Genomic DNA, 21,484 nt, shown 5'->3' on the forward strand with positions numbered 1-21,484 from the left:
ATATATATATATATATATATATATATATATATATATATATATATATATATATATATATATATATATATATATATATATATATATATATATATATATATATGTATATATATATATATATATATATATCAAAAAAAGAAACATCTGGCGAAAAAATAATTTTAATTCACATTTCTTGATTTTAAACTTCTCTATTTGTATAACTTGGATCCATAAGTCATATAAAAAGACACTAAAAAGTGAAGAGTCCTTGTTAACTTTTTTTTTAAAGTATTTCGAAAGGTTTATTGGTTGCAGATATGTCTATATAATAACTTAAGTTTATACATGCGTTTTCGTTTATGGAATAAATATGTTTGCATTCATTAAAAAAAGACAAAAAAATAACTGATGTTCTCAAAACAAATTTGATCGGTCGATGATTACCAATACCAGTCAATGCATCGGCAGGCCGATGCTGATGCTGATGCATCGGTACACCTCATATATAAATAAAAATATATATAGATCTAATAAAATAAGAATTGGTAAAAGCTAAAAAGTGACGACTAATAAATAATATATATCTATCAATTTTCGTGAGTTGATACTTCAATATTAACTGAAAAATTTATTTAAGTTATGTAATATTGCTCCCGCATTCTCGGATTGTACACATTGAATAAACGTTGGGTTATAAATATTTGATAAACGTTGAGATTAGATCGTAAATAACGATTAAACTTTACGATATTTTTACACACGTCAAACCGATGTAACTGCGCAACCTGTTTTAGTTGCGTTGGTATTATTCTTTTCATTGATATCATTGCTAAACACATGACATTGGATTAACATTGGATTTGCATTGAAAAAATTTGCGATGGTTTTACACTCGTTGGTCTGATGTATGTGTGCTAGCTGGGATTGTACATGTATATATATATATATATATATATATATATATATATATATATATATATATATATATATATATATATATATATATATATATATATATATATATATATATATATATATTTATATATATATATATATTTATATATATGTATATATATATATATATATATATATATATATATATATATAAATATATATAGATATAGATATTTATATATATATGCATATATATATATATATATATATATATATATATATATATATAAATATATATAGATATAGATATTTATATATATATGCATATATATATATATATATATATATATATATATATATATATATATATATATATATATATATATATATAGATATAGATATTTATATATATATGCATATATATATATATATATGTATATATATATATATATATATATATATATATATATATATATATATATACTATTTTATATATTTAGGACTGTTTTACATGCTTAAGATAAATATTTAAATGTTTAAGTCAATTGTTTACGTACTTAGGCGAAGAACTTCTTATGAGGTTAGCAAGCCAACGTAATAAAATTGAGGAAAAGCAAAAAGAATTAGACAAACAAGTGCAAGAAGAGTTACTAGCATATGAAGTAGCAAGAGAGAGGTTGGGAAGTGATACAGCATATAGTTTACAAATGGACAACCCTCTTCCTGCTGCTCGAATGAAATTAAATCCATCATATCCAGCTGTATCGACAGGTAAATAAAATTAAAATACTTTTATAAAATTTTACTGCCAAGGATTCTGGATCATATTTCTAAGGTTTTTAGATTTTTTCAGATAGCGTTTATGGCAGTAAAGAGAGCCTTAACAGTAATAACTACCCGTTTACTAACTCACAGCTGGAAGCGGCCTACCTTACCAACAAGCTCCTAAGGCTGCACCCTGAAGAATTAAAAAAGCTAATATCTTTAGAAAGATCACGCCAGGCTACTTTAAGGTAAATTGATAAACAAAAAATATGAATCTTTTTAATTGAATATAATTAAACTTTATATTTTTGAATAACTTATATTTCTTTAAATTTTCGTAAATTACATTTGAACAGTTTAAATAAAAACGTTTGTTAATATATATATATATATATATATATATATATATATATATATATATATATATATATATATATATATATATATATATATATATATATATATATATATAGGGGAGAGTGGGGTAATGGCGAACGCGGGGTAACTGTGAACATGGTCAAAACAGCATTGTAGAAAAATAAATTCGACAATTTCTTTTTATCTGCTGAGAAGGGATCCTATGCTCAGTTTCAGACTTGCAGTAGTGTAATGAAGCTGCGGATGTTGTTGACTATAATTTAATTTTAACTTTTTCTGATAATTTTATGCAACTTTTTTCTTGAGTTCCATAGAACTTTATTTCCATAGAAGCTACACTCTGTTGTAGCTTCTATGGAAATAAAGTTACTCGTTTTTTTTGTTGTTGTTGCATAATATAATTTTTAGACTTAGCTATTACAATTAGCATTTTGTTCGTTATTACACAACAGTGTTTGTGATTGCCCCCCCCCCCCGATGTGTTCGGAATTACCCCACGTAGGTAGGGTAATTCCGAACACCAATGGTTTTATTTTTGCGATAAATTTTTATTTTATAATTAGATTTTTAAATAACTGGTGTCTTTAATTCGCATTCCCGCTCCGTGTTTGCCAATATCCTACTTTCCCCTATACATATATATATATATATATATATATATATATATATATATATATATATATATATATATATATATATATATATATATATATATATATATATATATATATATATATATATATATATATATATATATATTTATATATATATATATATATATATATATATATATACATATATATATATATATATACATATATATATAGATATATATATATATATATATATATATATAAATTATGTTAGTGTATTCTACAAACAGAGTGCTCAATGTTCTAAAAGAACAGAGCAATAATAAATTAAATTTATATATATATATATATATATATATATATATATATATATATATATATATATATATATATATATATATTCGAATTTGAACATAGATGGCAATTTTCAGCTGATAAGTTTGATTCAGTACACGATCACCAAAACTTCCCGATTGATGTTGCTCTTCTTGCATCACAAGAACCGCGTCTCATGAAAAGTGAGTTTAGTTATTTGGTAACCTTAGCAATACAACTTAATTAGCAATACAACTCAATATAACTCGATAACTCATATTTAAGTTTGAAATACTTTAAATAAAGGTTTTGTTTGCAAAAAACTTTTATTTTTGTCATCTTCACCATGCTTACGTTTAATGATTTCAACAAATTTTTCTCCAGTAGATGTTACTTATTTAAAGAAAAAAAACTCTAAGAGATATCTTAATTAGTAAACGAAAATGAAATATTTATTTAGTCAAAAGTCCTTTTAATGTTAATAATATGTGGAAATGCTAAATATTGTTTAATTGTGTTTTAATTTTAATTTATGATTATAATAATTATTTATGACATTATAATAATTGTAAACATACAAAAGTTTGGAGTTTAGAACTTACTTTAAAGTTACTTAAAAACTTCTGAATTTTCTGAATAAATAGTTATCAAATGGAATTTTGTAAGCAAATACTGACCCGGTGGAAAATCGACTAGCGACTCGCTAGCCTATTTCAATTTCCTAGCAAAATTTTATATTTTATCATATTAATATTTTTACATATTATTAATTTATCAATGTTTTTAAAAAGGGCTGATTTGCACAAAACGTTTTGAGCAAACCCGCTCTTTTAAAAGACGCTAATTCATACTTACTAACTATGGTCGCGCACGGTTTTGTAAATCAACTTCACACAATACATTATTCTTTACCATGCCAGATTTCTGTTTATACCATTCAAATTTTTATCATTTTTTGCTAATGGCTATGTCCTTTATTAATTTTTATTTTTTTGGTAGTTTTATCTAAAACAGCCATGATGGTAGTTACAAACTTACGATATGTAGTTATCGAATAGAAACAAACTTGCCGTTTTTAGCTACAAAAATGTATATATGTATACATATTGTATATATGTATATATATTGTATAGTTAGTGCAGTAATATTATAATAATATACCATTATTACAATTATATTTTTGACCCGGTGGAAAAGCGACTAGCTAGTCGTAACTAACTATATCCTAACGGTAAGTTTGTATCAATTCGATAGCTATATATAGTAGTTTTGTAGCATGACTGTTTTAGATAAAACTACTAAAATAATAAAATACGACCATCAAAAGCTTAGGACCATCAAAAGTTTAAACTATTAAAATCAAGAGTTTGTTTTTTTGGGTTTTGTCAAATACTCTCAAAGCATAAATGTTAAACTTAAAAGCGGCCAAATATTTTTTTAAAATTCTTTAGGTGGTTGTTGAGCGAATTCAAAAAGCTCACACAATTCAAAGTTTCAAGCAGTTATACATCTTCTGCCAGTCGTCGTACCATATTTGCTGGTCACTCTATATCCTAAGTATCGCACTAAATCTTTATCTTTCTGCATTAAACCTTTACCAGCAGTTATAACTTTTCTGCCAGTCGTCATACCAGTTTTGCAGGTCACTCTCTCTCCTAAGTACCTCACTAAACCTTTATCTGTCCGCAGCGACTGTTTTAGCTCAACGTGTTATCGAGATTATATTTATAGTATAAGTGTTTATATTAAAAATAAAGAAAATAAAATTTTATTTTTTGTTTTTAATTTTAACTTCTTTTTTTTAAAACTTTTCATAAAAACTAGCAATGAAAATGCTGCTTTCCAACGAAAATAAAAATGAATACGAATCAGAGTATTCTACAAGATCGGATTCGCGAAACCGAACGCAGTCTGACTGCACTTACATGGGCGATTCTGATGGATACGAAAGTAGCAGTAGCCACACATCTTCTGTTGCAAGTACTAGAAGTTTTAAAAAAAAAGCTCCGGTACCTCCACCTAAAAAAAATAGTGAAAATTTACTTAATCCATACACGTCTTCACTTCCTAGACGAACAACACAAAAATCTTCAAAATATCAAGACATTAATGATAACAGAGAGGTTTTTCAACACAGTTTTTTAACGGACGAAGAGTTATCAATGAGCGATGAAATAGAAAAAATGCAGGAAGCATTACGACGCGGTGAAAAAAAAGCGTATGAAGAACTAAGAAATAAAACCAGTACGCCATTACTCGGTTTTTTTGAAGATATCGCACAAGCGCAGATAAAACCTTGTGATTTCTCCAAAGAAATAAACCAAGAAGAGATTGCTTCTCGGCGCCAAAGTTTTATTGAACAGGACAATAAATCAAACATGGATGCCCCAGAAATTATACCAACTACACGTCATAAAGTTAAACGAATAAACAGTAATGCACAGTTAAACGCATTGTTTAGAAAGCGTCGTGAAAGATCCGAGTCAGACTGTGAAAATAATTCTAGTGATCATCAATCAGACGAAAAGCCGTCTGAAGAAATGAGAAACTTGCTTACTAATATTACTAATACATTTGGGCAATAATACTACAAGACTATAAAGTATGAAGGTTCAACTTGATAAAGTATGAAGGTTTTCAACTTGAAAAAATTTTAGCTCCATTTTTTAAATAGGTAAAAAAAATTAGCATTTTAAATAGCATCGTATTTAAGCATAAATTATTGTAATTTTTATTCAAAAACTTTCAGCTTTAACAATACACCAATCGTTTTTACATTACATAGTAGATAGTATTTAATATTTACAATTTACATGTTTAAACTTACCAAGTAAGAATACATTGTCAATTTCTTAAGTTTATTATATTGTTGACAAATCCTTCAATTCCCAATATTTTAAGTAATTATATGATATTGGCAAGAAGGCGAGTTTTGACGCTCTAAATATTTCTGTCTTTTATTAAAAAGTAAAAAGATAATTGAAAAAAGTAGAAAATATGATTTATTAAAGCATAAGGTGCAATCAGTGAAGAATTTGTTCAAGAATAACCGATCTATTAATAGGCTTTAGTAGTTTTTCAATCAGAAAATTTTTCATGATGAAGTATCTGACATTTTAATAATCTCTTGATAAAATGTTCTATAGAACCTTTATAAGACTTTTTGAGTTTATTTTTACAAACTTTCATGTTAAAGTTTGACATTTAACCTAACTTTATGATGATAACTTTTGGTTACGCACTACTTTTTGCGTCAACTCTGAATTATTTTGATCAAGAAACAGTTTAATTAAGCATTACGTTTAAATTTAGACAGTCTTCGTTTATTCTTCACGCACGGGCAAAAAAGATTTCATAGCAAAAAATAGATCCATAAAATAAATTTTATCCGATAATTAAATAATTAGTTGAATAAATTATAAATTGTAAAAAGTTTAACATGATTGATTAAACAAAAGTAGTTTGTGATAATTGAAAACATATATGAGAAATTAACCTAAACAACTCTAAATTGGAACAGTTTTTTTTTAAATGTTTTTCACTTCCTCATGGCAAAATGAAACTACACTAGATTAAATTAGATTAAAATTTATTAAAACAGTGATACATGTTCTAAAGGACACGCAGGTCCATAAAATACGAAGGGCTCTGACGACGTGCCCTACAATCACATAACACATATGCGAGATATTTTACTATATATATATATATATATATATATATATATATATATATATATATATATATATATATATATATATATATATATATATATATATATATATATATATATATATATATATATATATATATATATATATATATATATATATATATATATATAATACAATTATATATAAGACCACAGTTATAAAACAAAAACTAGTTAGCCGGAACAGTATTTTTTAAAGTCGATAGAATTCATTTTAATTTTGAAGCTCTTGATATTTTTGGCGTTCACGACGTCAGACGGCAAGTTATTCCACGTATTAATAACCCTGAGTGAGAAAGAGTATTTACGGACATCGAGTTTACATTTTAGTTAGGGTAATTTGAAATTATGTCCTCGAGTGTAAATATAGTTGTTAATTAAAAAGAAACTTGATTTATTTAAGCAAAAGTTTTGGATGAGGTACAGAGTCAAATGGTTTTTAAAAATCAATGTACACCACGTCAGCAATTAAATTGCTGCCTAAAGTTTTATATTAGTGATTAGTTGACTCTAGAAGGTTTGTGCACGTTGATACTTTAGATAAAAAGCCGTGTTGATTAGGTGTTATTAGATTATTTATATTAAGATAATCAGTGATACATTAACTAACAATACTTTCCATTACTCGATAGCTAGTACATGTAAGGGATATAGGTCTAAAATTGTTGGCATCTGAAGTAGATGTTTTTTTAAAAATAGGCGAAACCGAAGTTTGAAGCCACTGTTTTGGTAACGAACTTGACGTAAAACTTGATTCAAATATATATGAAAGCGGAATACATATTATATGTGCTAACTGTTTTAAAGTATACTTTGGTATATCGTCAGGTCCAAATGATGTGCTAGGTTTTAGATTTTTTAGTTTTTGATGAACTATCTTTGCTGAAAAATCTACGCAATCCATCTTAATATGTTCACTAACAAAAGTATTTATTTTAGGCAAATTTCCGTCATCTACCGTAAAAACACTTCTAAAGTGTTTGTTAAACACTTTAGAAGTGTTTTTACGGTAGATGATTTCAACATTGCTAGTAGTAAAGTTGCTATTGGTTTTTGGAGGATATATTTTTTTGGGGTTGTTTAAATTTTTATTTACGTAACTAAAAAACTTATTTGAGTTATTTTCTTTGACCAGTTTTAGTTCCACATTTTTGTGGTGTGTGGATATGGCTTTTTTACATTTTGATGCATATTGGATAAATGCCTTTTTGTGCAAGATGGTCTCAGTGATCGACTATCTTTTCCATAAAAATGATTTGCGAGTTAGCATTTTATAAATATACTTTGGATAAGAACGACTTTTTTTCTTATGGTATATTGTTCTGATTGGAACAAAACGATCAATACCTTTACAAAGATAATCAGAAAAGATGTTCCAATGATCTTCAGTTGTAAAAACAAAAGAAAAATCGAAGTCCCAATTTATTTTTGATAAATGAGATGTAAAACCAATTACATCTGTATTATTGAAATTATAAAAAGATTCAGAGTTTGTTTTGGGTTGATAATAATCAAAGGTGTTTATATGAAAAAGGACTGAGTTTTGGTTGCTTGTACTAAATGGACACTCAACAGAGATATTATTTAATAGGGAAATGATATTTGAAAGAACAAGATCAAGAATATTATTTTCTCGAGTAAACTACCTGTACATATTGGTGCATACCAAGGCTATTTACTAAAGTTAAAAAAAGATTATGACACTTCTCATTTGGCGAAGCGTAGTTAACCCAATCAATTTTTGGTAAGTTGAAATCTCCAACAATGACAAATTGAGGAACAGATTCACAGAGATTGCTAATTATCGAAATCATTGATTCAAGGTAAATATAATCATCAAGAGAATAGGACGGTGGACGGTAACAAGTAATTAAGCGGAGTTTACTAGACCCAAAAATTAAATCAACACAAATGATGTCAATATCTTGGTCAGTTTGAGTAACACTTACTATGGCAGATTTAAAGTCATTTCCGCAGTATATAGCTACACCACCGCCAATTTGTATTCGGTCCTTAGTAAGGACCGGATACAAAAAAATATTCCATTTATCGTAAGGACTCCTTATGATAAATGGAATAATTTTTGGACAGTCCATGGAGTTCGGGAGTTTATCATTGAAAAAAGTTTCACAAACACAAATTAAGGCAGGTTTGTTTGACTCATCGTATAAAAAAAAATCGTTAAGTTTGTTGGCAAGACTTCTTGCGTTGAAAAGATAAATTGTAAAATTGTTGAACAAATTTTTGGTTAAGTGATTACTTGACTTTATCAATGATATATTATATATACTAGATGTCTAACTTCAGTCCGAAAAGTGAAGCCGTGAAAGCCATTTCTTTTTCGGGCAAAAAAACTTATCAAGCTACTTTACTTTACTCCTACGGGGGTTACTTTGCACCAATTTTGAAAAGTTTTTGTAGTTTACCAGCTCTAATAACAATGTTAATTTTTAAAAATATTTGGTTTTTTTTTATTGTTGGGCCAATATCTTCAATTTTCGGAATTAATTTTGAATGATACTGTCATTTTTAGTGTTGTTTTTTTAATATTTATGAAGCCATTTTTTTACCGATTTTTTCCTCCTTTAAAAGTGACGTGTTTCTACACGAGAACTTAATCAACTTAAGCAAAATTTAGTTTTTTTATGCGAAGAAACTATCAGTAGTTTAATTTATGCAAAAAAATAAATTAGACTATTATTTATAAAAGTGCTGTTCAAAATAGTTTGTGTGTCATGTTTAACCAAAAGGGGCTACTTTGCACCAGCTAAGAAAGTGGTGAAAAGCAACCTCAGACTATATATTTTTAAGCATTTTATGGTTTTAAATCTTGCTAACAGATACAAATTGTTTTTAAGGATGGTAAGGTATTACAAGAGGAAGATAGGAGCTCGTAGTTACAAAAATTATTCAACTGAAACACTAAAATTATGTTTGGATTTAATAAAAAATGGAACACTAAGTTAACGTATAGCTGCTAAACAATTTAATATACCAAAAAAGACAATAATTAATTAGTTAAACCAAAAAAATTTGATGAGACCAGGTAAACAGCCTATATTTTCAAGATTTGAAGAAGAGTTTTGCTGCAAATATCAAATGCTGCAGAACTGCAGTTAACGAGGAAACCATACGAGCATATATTGAAAATTTGAAGGAGATTGTGAAAAACTTACCTGCAGAAAACATATGGAACCTAGACGAAACTAACTTAACTGATAATCCTGGAATAAGGAGAGTGATATGTCATCGTGGTATTAAGTATCCAGAGAAAGTTTGTAGTTTTTCAAAGTCCAGCACATTCTTAATGATGTGTGGTAGTGCAGCTGGTGGAATTGCTTCCACCATTTGTTTTGTACAAAGTCACTAAAATTTGGAATACATGGACAGAGGAAGGGCCAAAATGTTGTCGCTTTCAAAGTACTAAATCAGGTTGGTTTGATTCATTTGCTTTTAATAATTGGTTTGAAAGTCTTATGTTGCCAAAACTAAAAAAGTTAATTGGTAAAAAGGCTCTCATTGCTGACAATGTATCTACTCACCTTAATGTTACTATATTGCAAAAGTGCAGAGAAGAAAATATTTCATTTGTATGTTTGCCTCCTAACAGTACACATCTTACACAACCCTTAGATGTTGCTTTTTTTAGGCCAATGAAAATAGCGTGGAGAAAAATTTTGTTAGAGTTGAAATGAACTCCAGAAGGTTTATTTTTTGGTGTCTTACCTAGGCAGTACTTTAGATGGTTCCAATAAAACAGAATCATTAGCTACCCAGCTTCTTGATAACCATTTATTTTATGACTTGGTGAAACCAATTAATAAGCAGATTGATGTATTTGTAATTGTAATAAATTGTAAAAATGAATATTATCCTGGAATCATAAAATGTTTTGACGAGAATGGAGCAACCGTAAGTATCATGGTAAATCTTCATATAATTGGAAATGGCCTCTGAAAAAAAAAAGATTTTTTTTATAAGTGAGATGCAATAATTGGAGGAATAAGCCCTCCTAAAACTTTGAGCAAAAGAGGGATCTTCTCATTTCCAGAACTGTTTAATAGCGTGGAACAATGTGAAAACATTGGTATTTTAATTCAGTCATTTTATTTATGAGATGGCCTATTTTTGGATTTTTTTTTGTTTTATTTTTGATATTTGTTTATTTAAAAGAAAATATTACACTTATTTAAAAAATTGTTATATAAAATTACTGAATATAACTCCATAATTAAATTAACTTCCATGGCTTTTTTTTTTTTAGAGTTTAAAGACCATATTTTTGAACACATAAAATATTTTAACTATTTAAAATAAAACTCTAGTATCATTAGCTCCATTTAAGTCCTTAAATGAACACGATGTTGAAACCTCTATTATATTCGAAGATCTTCACTCTTCCCAACTTATTAAAAAAGTATATAGCATTTATTTTAATATGAGATTTGCTCGGTATGCACAGGTGTACACTGAAAGTTTAAAAAAGTCTACACTAGGGCTAAGACAACAAACAAATAAACTCCTTTTGTTTAAAGGTTTGTAAAAATGTTTATTATATTTTAAAAAAAGATACGAAAATGTTTGATTAATGTTTCCTAAATTCTTTTCTGATAAGGTAGGGATTAAAGTTTTAAATAGACAGCTCCAAGTTATTTAACTTGGGACAGACGCTTTTAGAGCATTTCTATGAGTTATGATATTTTATAAAGAACCTAGGCTATTAAAAAACTTCTCTTAGTAATTATTAAAACGAGTTTTTGAATGATCTTTAACTTATCTGTATCTGTAACTTTAGATGCTCTGAACATGCATTTTTAACTTTTATTTCGCACGTCGGATATAGCTTTTGCCCTTATTACAAATGGCGGATTCAATTTGTAAACAAAAAAAGCGGCTTCACTTTTCATCTAATAGAATCCCGCAAGTTAGGGGCTGTTCATATGGAAAAAAACATCTCGCCCAAACGGGACGTTTTTAATCACGTGACATTTGTTTTCATATTCGCGCAAATTATTAAAATAAAAATGGAAGTTAAAAAAAAAATAGTTCTTATTGCTACAATTAATATAATAGCTTTCCAATCTTATTTGATGCACATTAAAAGTATAATATTATTACGTATTTTACAAAACGAGCATCTCATTAAACTTATCATTAACAATCTCTTAAGAAAAAAAAACTTTCGCCTTAAAAAGCTTAAAGATAAAATGTTGAGAAGAAATAGTAAAAAACCCCGTAGCTGTTGGTACAAAATTGGACGGTCTGATAAATGGTGGAAAAACATGATATCTGGTATTTCTCCTGAAAGTTACTGGTTTAAAAATTTTAGATTGTCAAAAAGTGCATTTGTGAACTTGGCTGAACAGCTTAAACCCTTCATAGCACCTAATCCAAAATCCCCTAATTATAGAGCTTTGAGCACAGAAAAAAAGCTTGCAATTACTCTATACTATCTTAAGGATACTGGCTCTTTAATAATGACAGCCAACTGCTTTGGGATAGCAGTAAATACAGTCTCTTCAATTATTACACAAGTGTGCGAAAAAATTATTTATCACCTAGGGCCAATCTATATATCTCTACCGAAAAAAGAAATCGAAATGAGGCAAAAGGTGGCTGAGTTTGCATCCAAGTTTGGCATGATTCAAGCTTTTGGTTGTATAGACGGTACGCATGTGCCAATTGTATGTCCTGGTGAAAACTCTCAAGATTATTTTTGTTATAAACAATATTATTCCATGAATGTTCAAGCAGTATGTGATTATAAAGGAATGTTTATGGATGTAGAATGCGTTTGGCCTGGAAGTATTCACGATAGCAAAGTATTTTCCAACTCATCCATAAACAAAAAACTTCGCGATGGTTTCTTACCAGGTATATTTCAATCAGTATTGCATGGATACGAAAAAATTGGAACATATATCATTGGTGATCCAGCCTACCCCTTAACTCCGTTTTGTATAAAAGAGTATCAAACCTGTAGCAGTAACGAGCAAGTAGTATTTAATAGCATGCTTCGATCAGCTCGAAACCCTATCGAATGTGCATTTGGGAGATTAAAAGCTCGTTGGGCAATTCTTACCAGAAAAATAGATTTTAAATTGGAACTTGTACCAATAATTGTTTATGCTACATTTGTATTACATAATTTTTGTGAGAAACACAATACATTAGTTAATTCTGACAGTGTAAATAACCAAGTTCAGCTAATTAAGTATAATGAAGAAACTTATATTAATCAACCAAACCCAGTTTATTCAAGCGATACAGCAGAAAGAGAGTTCACAAGAACATTGCTTACATCTTACATTTCAGAATGTTTGCCAAATTAATAACAATAATATGCTTAAATCATAAAGTCACTTATAATGGTAAAATCACAGACTTCTGCATTTTTTAGAATTTTGCATTGATTTTCTGCAAAATTAAAATATATAGTTTTGTTTATTGTTTAAAATATATAGTTTTGTTATTATATTTAGTTTTATATACCCCTTCAAAATCTTGATTAGTATTTTACTAAGTATGTAAAATACTATAAACCTTTACTAAACAACATTAATAAAACAAAGTTATGGATGTGTTTCATATTAGATAAAACTAACAACTATCTCTTAACACTATACTATCATACAGCAACATATGCTCTTTATAGTCACAGCAAAAAATATATATGTAATAAAAAGTGTGTATAAAACAGTTTTGCTACTTTTGCTTTTTCTCAGGAGTTGGATGAGGATCTTGAAAATTTTGAGAATATGTAGGTGCGTTAAAATTGTAATAAGTTGGAATAGGTTGGTGTTGTGTCAAATATTGTGGTTGAATAGGTTGCATTGCCATCGCTAACATTTCAATCGAACGACACATGCTATTCCCCACATTAACCATGGAATTGCTTACTTGTTCTAGTGATTTAGCAAAGCTTTCGGTTGATAAACGTAAACTTTCAGCCAAATCAATCTTAAATTTAGCGTCTTCTTTTGCTTCAGTGAATATTAGTTTGTCACGTTGACTTGCAGATAAATTTTTTTCTAAATGTTTTCTCTTGTTATCAATTAGTTTAGGAACAACATTTGTCTTTCTTTTACAACTTGGTGTAGATGTAATTGTTTCAGAAAAACATTCTTGTGGTGGCGTTGATAAGTGGTCAAGAGATTCTTCATTAATAACATTATATTCAGTTTCTTCATTATAACTGTTTATTTTTTCTTTATCGACTTCACTACTCTTTATGCCAAAAGACAAAGGTTTTATATTTGCTGAAAAACCCCAAATTTCAATCAACTTATCATAAAATTCGTATACAATTTTTCTACTTCCACTTTTCGTTCCTAAAGTGACAGCTTTTGAAAAGTTCTGTCGTACATCTTTGACTTTTTCAACAATTCTAGACCTTCCTTTTGCAATACATTCAGTCTCTTTTTGATAAAGTTTTTTATATTCGTTATCGTCCATATCACCTTTTGTGGTAAACTCGACAGGACCAAACATCCATGTTTCATCACTGTTACAATACAATTTAGCCATATCATCTCTTAAATGTTTATACATTAACGGCTTGTCGCCATCAAAATCTATACCGCGGTAACTCATTTGTGATTTGTAATTAGAAATAGCATCAATCAAATTTTCTACCATTTCATTATTCCATTTGAAAACTAGCTTTTTAACTTGTTTTATTGCAACAGTCGCCATTATTTATTCGATATGTTTAAAACAAGAAGCACTTATATAATTATTAGATATTTTTGCTTCTATACGTGGTTGAACGATTTAAACTTAAAAACAGTTAAATGCTAATTAAATTTCTTAACAAAACTGTCCAGTCTTGCCGGGGTGATTTTCAGTTTGTGTTCATATGCAAAATTTTCACCCCTCTTGACTGGGATCCCGGTAGTCCATAGGCGAGATCTCGCCAAGGCGGGGTGAATGATTTTACATATGAACGCGATGTTAGAATTATAAGAGTTTATTAAGACAGCCGGGATCCCGGTTGTTTTTCTATCCCGGTTAGGCGGGGTAATTTTATCCATATGAACAGCCCCTTAGACATCTACTATATATATCATTGGAGTTTATAAAGTTTTGAACTGATAACCTTTTTAATGCTTTTGTTGTTTACAGCAATAATGCATTGTTTACTAATGCTTGAGGCATGATTTTTTTGCAATGACTTCGGAATAACTAAAGAAGTTAATAAGCCGTGACTGAAATCTTTTTGGTTTTTGTAATTATAAAAAGGATTGCTATTTGTTAATTTTATGACCTTTTCGTTTCGTATGCCATAATAAAAAAGTAAGGGTTCTGAATTTTTGTTTGTTTGCACTCCTCGCGTAATAACTTTGCTTTGTATCGCTCAGCCACAGTGAAATCGGGATTGATAAACAAAAAATTGTTAATTCGGGATTGATTAAACTTGGTTGAATTTTTTAAACTTTTTGCAGCTTTTAGAATAGAATTTCTATCATTTCGCTTGTTAAGAACAATAATAAAAGGTGATTCTTTGTCGAACTACAAAATAAAGCAGCCTCCTAGACTACAGTCTAGGAGGCTGCTTTATTTTGGTTACAACCCTCTCTTAACTCCGAAACACAAACCTTGACGAACAAGGTCGATGCGCGGAGAAATAAGTTGAGCAAGGAGGTGGTGGGGATTGAACTCGGAACTTTTTCCTTAAATAAGGAGGGGGAGGGAGGCATTAGCCCCGTCCCACAATTTTTGGGGCCCAGATTCGAAGTAAAATTTTTTTTTAGTTACTCTGAAAGTTAAATCTTTTATTAACTTAAAAAAGTAAAAGTTAAATTGACTAAACTGTCTAATTGAAGACAAGAACACAAAAATAAACAAAGAGTGTCAACAAAAACGATGCAATAAAACTTTTTTTTCTGGTCTTGGACTAACGGAGAAGCGCTAATTACTTCTACAAAAAATAACACTAGATTGGTAGCAGCGCATTATATCAAAAATTAAATGTAATATTTGTACAAATTGCTACAAAAACAATTCCCTTTGGAAAATGATTAATTACTTTATTTATAAGCACTCGAAAGTATAGACTTTTTATCAAGATAGGAGTATAAATTTGAGTTGTCAGCAAATAGAACCACTTTAGATGTATGATGCATGTGATGATGTGTCATGCAGAGCCACCTCGAAGAGATCTTAAAAGAGGTGGGGGGCGTATCTGTTTTTTGATGAGTAAGTATTAAAAAAAAAAAAAAAAAAAGGAAAGGTCCTCGTTGGCTAATACTTGCCGACTACCAACTATAGATCTAATTTTGCCGACTCCAATGTCCAAATTTGTCGGCTGATAAATTTCCTAGGGGGGTTAAACACTCACTACGCCCCCCTCGAGTCGCCTCTGTTGTCATGAAGATAAGTAACAATACAGAACCAGATAGAACCTCGTGGTACCCGAAAGGTATCGTGAAAGCTTTTGATAAGTCAAATAGCTCTCGCCTCACCACCTCTATCTAATGCACAGTAGAATTTTTCTGTTACAACAGTTAGCAAGCCAGCTGTAGAATAAGAAGATCAAAATCCAAATTGATTGTCAAAGAGTTTGTTATTAGACTCAAAATGAGATATTAGAATTTGTTGATTTTTCAAAGACCTTTGTAATAATAGAGAGAAGACTAATTGGACGATAACTGGAGGAGTCAGTGTGTTCTCCAGAGTTTTTTAAAATTGGAAGAACAAGTGTTTTTAAAAATTGTAAAACAAGATTCAGTAAAGAAAATTTATGAAATAATTTAGAGAGAAATTAAGAGTTTTTTTAGAGATCATTTTTGTAAGACAAATTATTATTAAAATTGATAGATTCATTGTTATAGAATTTGATAGATTCTTCAGATTAGTATTATTTGTAAATATCCTTGATATAACAACTTTTCAGGATATATTTGATTTTGATTAAAAAAAAAGTTTATTGAAAGCAAAGTACCCAAGAAAAAACAAAAACCGTATTTTAGCTCCAAATGTCGCTTTGCAAAAGACAAATACAAAAAATTCAATAATTTTTTTTCTCTGAAAAAACATTTTCAAAAAAAAATATAAAAGTAAAAATTGATAAACATTTTTTTTAAAACTTCTTATATATTATATTTTCTACAATCATATATTATAATTTAATTATTAAAAATAGAATAATACACATATCTGAAAAACGATTTATAAAACAATTTAAAACTATTTTCATCCATAGTAGAAAAAAAAACAAAGAACTAAACGATCTTTTCCAAACCTTTTAAATTATTTAAGCGTGAATGTTTGAAAAAATGATCCGTTAGAAACATTAAGTTTTACACAATGCGACTTTGTCGCAACAAATCACACAAATTTTTATTACAAAATATTTGTATAAAAAAATTTTAGAAATAAAAATTTACAAAGAATTTTTTTTGAAAATGCAACACACGCCGCAAATGTTGTTATAACGTAAATTTTTAAACAAATACTTTTGATATTTTAGGCATGAGGGAACACAATTGAAACTATAGAAATGTTGCAAGAAAATAAACTATCAAAAATGTAATAGGATGGACACTACCTCTACGATAACAGTCGAATGGTCGCTTCTAACCGTGTAACTTTTAGATAAACTATCTTTAACTAAACAGCTTTATAAGGTAGGAAAGCCCTACAAAATCCTTTAAGATTTTAGACAAGGACTTAATGATAAATAAAATAAATACAAAATTGAAACCTACATCATTTTCTAACATAAATTGAAAAAAAAAAACATATTTAATAATAAATCGCATCAAAACATATTTTTTAACTTGTTTCATTTTAACGAGGGTGCTAAAATCATATAGGATTCTATAGGACTTTTTGAGCATGGGTTTGAAAAGAGGTAAGGAATAAAGGTAATATTTTTAGGCAGAAGAGAAGAAAAATGGCTACCTTTTTTAACTGTTTGAAAATGACTATATTAAAAAGCCTATATTATTTTAAAAACCTTCAAATTTAGAAATGTAATATTCTGTAAAAGAGCCAGCCATTTCATATTTTAAGTAGAATTTTCCGTATTCTGTTTAAATGTGGTTTCTTTAGAAATATGAGCATTCATCGCAACAGCTTCGAGTGAGGAACAATTATCTGAACCTACCTTCCATGATGGTACAATAGGTTGAGTTTGTGACTTTTGACGTTTTTCTTTCATCTCAAAAGAGTGCAGAACAGAAGCTAGATTTAACGCAGCCATCGAATTAAAACATGAGTTTCCAACGTTACAATGGATTTCGCGAGATGCAGAATCATTGGTAGAATCTGATAACTGATTATTCATATGCTGAGCTTGACTTTTCATCTTAAGTTCATTGAGAGTTGGTTTAGACGACCTAGTATTTGATTTAAAGTTCATATCTTTCCATTTATTTGAGTTCGTCATACAATCTAATTGCTGCATATACATTTGTTGAAGACGATTGTTTTCGTTTTCTGGTGGTTTTTTTTCACTAGCACATTTATTTTGGTCAACTTGGGCGCCATGTTCGGCATTAAAATTATCGCTTGACTCTGTTATTTCATTTTGTGTCCTTGGCTCGATCAATTCTTTTTTAATTTCATCATCGAAATGACCTCGATGCTCTAGGTTGTCTGGCTGATTTGAAAAAATTTGATCATATTGATGCTTTAATGATATTATTAGTCTAGCGATCTCTTCATTGTGTTTCCTGTGAAGGTCCGCACTTTCTTTTTTGTGTCTAAAAAATTACTTGATAAATAAGAAAACAACACAACTCAGATAGTAAATACTATAAAAAAGTGATAAATAAATACTTCAATTTTAACTTGCAGTATTCTTCTGAGTGTAAAACAAGCTTAAGGACTTCATGAGGGATGTTATGTGCAATATTCTCTTTCCGATTAGCACGAGTTAACTGCGTCAAAAATAATATTATTTGTTATAAACATACACAACAACAAAATTATTTGTTACGAGGATAAGCACGAAACAAAACAAATATTATTGCTAATTATAAAATAATACATATATATACAAATAACAATACATATACAAAAAATGAATATAATATGGTTAATTGTATGTAAATACTTTATAATGAAAAAAAAAAAAAATGTTTAAACCTCCTTTTTATTAGAAAATGAAAAAATCATCTTGTTGGTACCCTCTTGATAGGGTGAAGGTATTTCTATGGGATGATTAACCTCTGGCAACATATGTTGAGTAGCATCTGGTAATATAAGGTTAGAAGCTTCTGGCAACAAACAATTATTTTTTATCTGAGGATCTTTATTTGTTGGAATGCCTAAAGAGGTAGAATTTTCAACTGGCAGGTTAAAATTAGAAATAAGGTTTGTGTCTTGAGAAAAAATTGGATCAAATTCCAACACTGTACTGTTGTTAGTAGATATTGCTGAAGTATGGATTACTGTTGCAATCTCTGACGTCACAACAATATTTTCTTTAGATTTTGAAGTATCTAGTGAACTATCAATAATTGGTAAAATTATATTTTGTGGTGTAGAAACTGCAACATTGCAAGGCAATACAGTTGAAACAGATGCCGATACCTTAACTGGCATAATATTAAAACGACCAACTGAAGCTAACTGAGAATCTTTGTTCGCATTAACCAAATCTAAAGAGTCAACAACCTGGTTGTCAACAACTTTTGTAACCTGGTTATTATCAGAAGGTAAAAGACTCTCTTTTGTTTCAACAATGCTTTTTAAAAGACTCAAAGATTCTGCAGCATTTCGTTCTTCATTTACTGAAATATTTGAGAAGCAGGTGTTATGGTTATCATTCTAAAATAGAATATTTTTAAAACGCACAGTTGAAGTTAAAAGTTTAATCTAAATAATACAAACAAAAGGAACAGACTATTAGAACAACAATCAAAAAATGTAAGTATAAACTTAATAATAGAAAATCAATTACCTCCAATTTTTCAGAAACTCTGCAACTAATTTGCATATTATTTGGAGGAACTTCAGAAGTTGGGGAACACATTGGAATGACACTTTTTGAGTCAAACACTGGTAGTTCTTGGGATGATTGTAAATATGATGGATTTTCAGAAGATGAAAAGGTTACATTGTTAGATAAAATTGGATCAAACTCCAAAACTGTACTGCTACAATGGGATATTGCTTTGAGATTTAATGAAGACAGGATGATTGCAGGATCACAGATCACAGATTCTACTTCTGATTTTGTAGAAATATTTGAATCCACTGTTTGAACCGAATCTAATATATTTTGTTGGGTATTATTCTGAATGTTGGTCACATTCTGAGTGTTGGCAACAATTTCAAGATTACTGCAATGATTACCAGGCCGTAATTCTTGAATGGAATCGGAGCTGTTAAAAGCAGTAACTGATCCACTTATGGGCATTACGTTAAAGCGACCAACTGGTGTGCTCACTTTTTCAGCAGGTAAAAAGTTTAATGGTAAGTTAAGCTCACGAGGAGGTTCTAATTTCTTTGAACAAGAAATATTTAAATCAGTTAAATGCCCTACTAGTGATTGGTCAACTGTATCTTTTTTAATGTTGTTGTTTGATAAATTCTCCATAGGCAACAAAATCGATAAATTTTGGTCTGAACACTGAGTAATTGGATGGTTGAGAGTTGCAGAATTAAAGCCATCAGTAAATTCCTAGAAAAAAAGCTCCCATCTTATTATCATCATTATCACAATCATGATCATGATCATCATTACCAGCACAGCCCTTGGAAATAGGATCAACATTTGGCAATCCCAACCTAACTGCCGATCTAAAAATGTTTTATGGTAAGACCTTTGTATCAAATTTTTTTTGCTGACCTGATGCCGATATAATAATTTGCCAACCTCTAAAAGATTGAGGTCGGAAAAATATTACTGACCTCATTTTTCCTAATTCTGAGGGTTGCCAGCATCATGATCATTTTGAACATCATGATCATCAAACAAACTAAATGTATTCTGAAATAAATTTTTTATTTCATGGAATGTTTACATAAAGTGCTAATTTTATGTAAACACTTTAGTAATAAAAAACTAAGAACAAAAGCAGTGTAACACTTAAACAGAAAATTGTATGTAATAATAATAAAATGCGAATAAAAATAGTAATAATAATAATAACAATAATAACAATAGCAAGAGCACTCTCACTATTATAATAAACTATAATAGTTTGAAATAGAATAGCAAGAGCACTCTCACTATTATAATAAACTATAATAGTTTGAAATAGAATAGCAATATAAAGAGCAATTTGAGAAAAAAAATAATAAAAAAGAACAATTATTAGTAGTAATAAACCAACATTAAGCAACATTAGCAAGTACAAAGTTAAAATGGGTAATAGATAAGTACAAAGTTAAGTTGGATAATGTATAAGTACAAAGTTAAGATGGATAACAGATATATACAAAGTTAAGATGGATAACAAATAACTATAAAGTTAAGATGGATAATATATAATTAACAGTGGAAGAGCAAAGAAAGAATACTTTTTTAATAAAAAATTTGGAAAATGTAGAGAGAGATTTTAACTGTGAGGGGAGACTACTCCATGTGCATATGCTCTAGTATTTAAAAGATTCATTGACAAAATAAACAGTTTAATGTTTAGATACAAATAATTTGAAGCTTTTGAATTTGAAGTATGATCATTATTGCTAATGATTACAGCAATGTTTAATTATTTTTAAATGGAATTAAAAATAATCAAAAGTTGCTGCAATTTTATTTAATTAAATATGAACATTAGAAGTTTAAATGAAATAAAATTTGTTTAGTCTAATGTACAAATTGTTACTGGAATGTAGTACTTGAAATATTTAATTATAAGTTTAGCGTATTTTCAGTAATGTATTTTTCAAC

At 28.7% G+C, this 21,484-nt stretch overlaps 3 protein-coding genes across 8 annotated transcripts in view; 2 read left to right on the forward strand and 1 right to left on the reverse strand.

Moving 5' to 3' along the window:
• LOC100213422 (general transcriptional corepressor trfA) overlaps nt 1-5,780 on the forward strand; it is a 16,324-nt gene extending 10,544 nt beyond the window's left edge. For all 6 annotated transcript variants that reach the window (XM_065817061.1, XM_065817060.1, XM_065817059.1 and 3 more), the window contains exons 3-6: nt 1,435-1,644; nt 1,727-1,886; nt 3,027-3,127; nt 4,749-5,780. In XM_065817061.1, coding sequence (XP_065673133.1) covers nt 1,435-1,644; nt 1,727-1,886; nt 3,027-3,127; nt 4,749-5,509 — 1,232 coding nt within the window. In that variant the 3' untranslated portion in view covers nt 5,510-5,780. The remainder of the gene's footprint in view (nt 1-1,434; nt 1,645-1,726; nt 1,887-3,026; nt 3,128-4,748) is intronic.
• Nucleotides 5,781-11,918: 6,138 nt separating this feature from the next.
• Nucleotides 11,919-12,968, forward strand: LOC136091099 (uncharacterized). Its single transcript, XM_065818086.1, has one exon. It carries the CDS (start codon nt 11,919-11,921, stop codon nt 12,966-12,968), a length of 1,050 nt encoding a protein of 349 aa, XP_065674158.1.
• A 4,542-nt stretch (nt 12,969-17,510) lies between these two features.
• The window catches only part of LOC100215316 (uncharacterized), a 72,452-nt gene continuing 68,478 nt past the window's right edge, over nt 17,511-21,484 (reverse strand). Inside the window, exons 11-14 of the mRNA XM_065817644.1 lie at nt 19,547-20,269; nt 18,730-19,413; nt 18,421-18,521; nt 17,511-18,344 (exon numbers count right to left, since the gene is read on the reverse strand). Coding sequence (XP_065673716.1) covers nt 17,648-18,344; nt 18,421-18,521; nt 18,730-19,413; nt 19,547-20,269 — 2,205 coding nt within the window. The 3' untranslated portion in view covers nt 17,511-17,647. The remainder of the gene's footprint in view (nt 18,345-18,420; nt 18,522-18,729; nt 19,414-19,546; nt 20,270-21,484) is intronic.

Source organism: Hydra vulgaris, chromosome 14, assembly GCF_038396675.1.
Source record: "Hydra vulgaris chromosome 14, alternate assembly HydraT2T_AEP".
Classification (NCBI taxonomy): domain Eukaryota; kingdom Metazoa; phylum Cnidaria; class Hydrozoa; order Anthoathecata; family Hydridae; genus Hydra; species Hydra vulgaris.

Coding starts and splice junctions, on each gene's coding strand:
- LOC136091099 (XM_065818086.1), top strand. CDS start 11,919: ATGATATCTGGTATTTCTCCTGAAAGTTACTGGTTTAAAAATTTTAGA.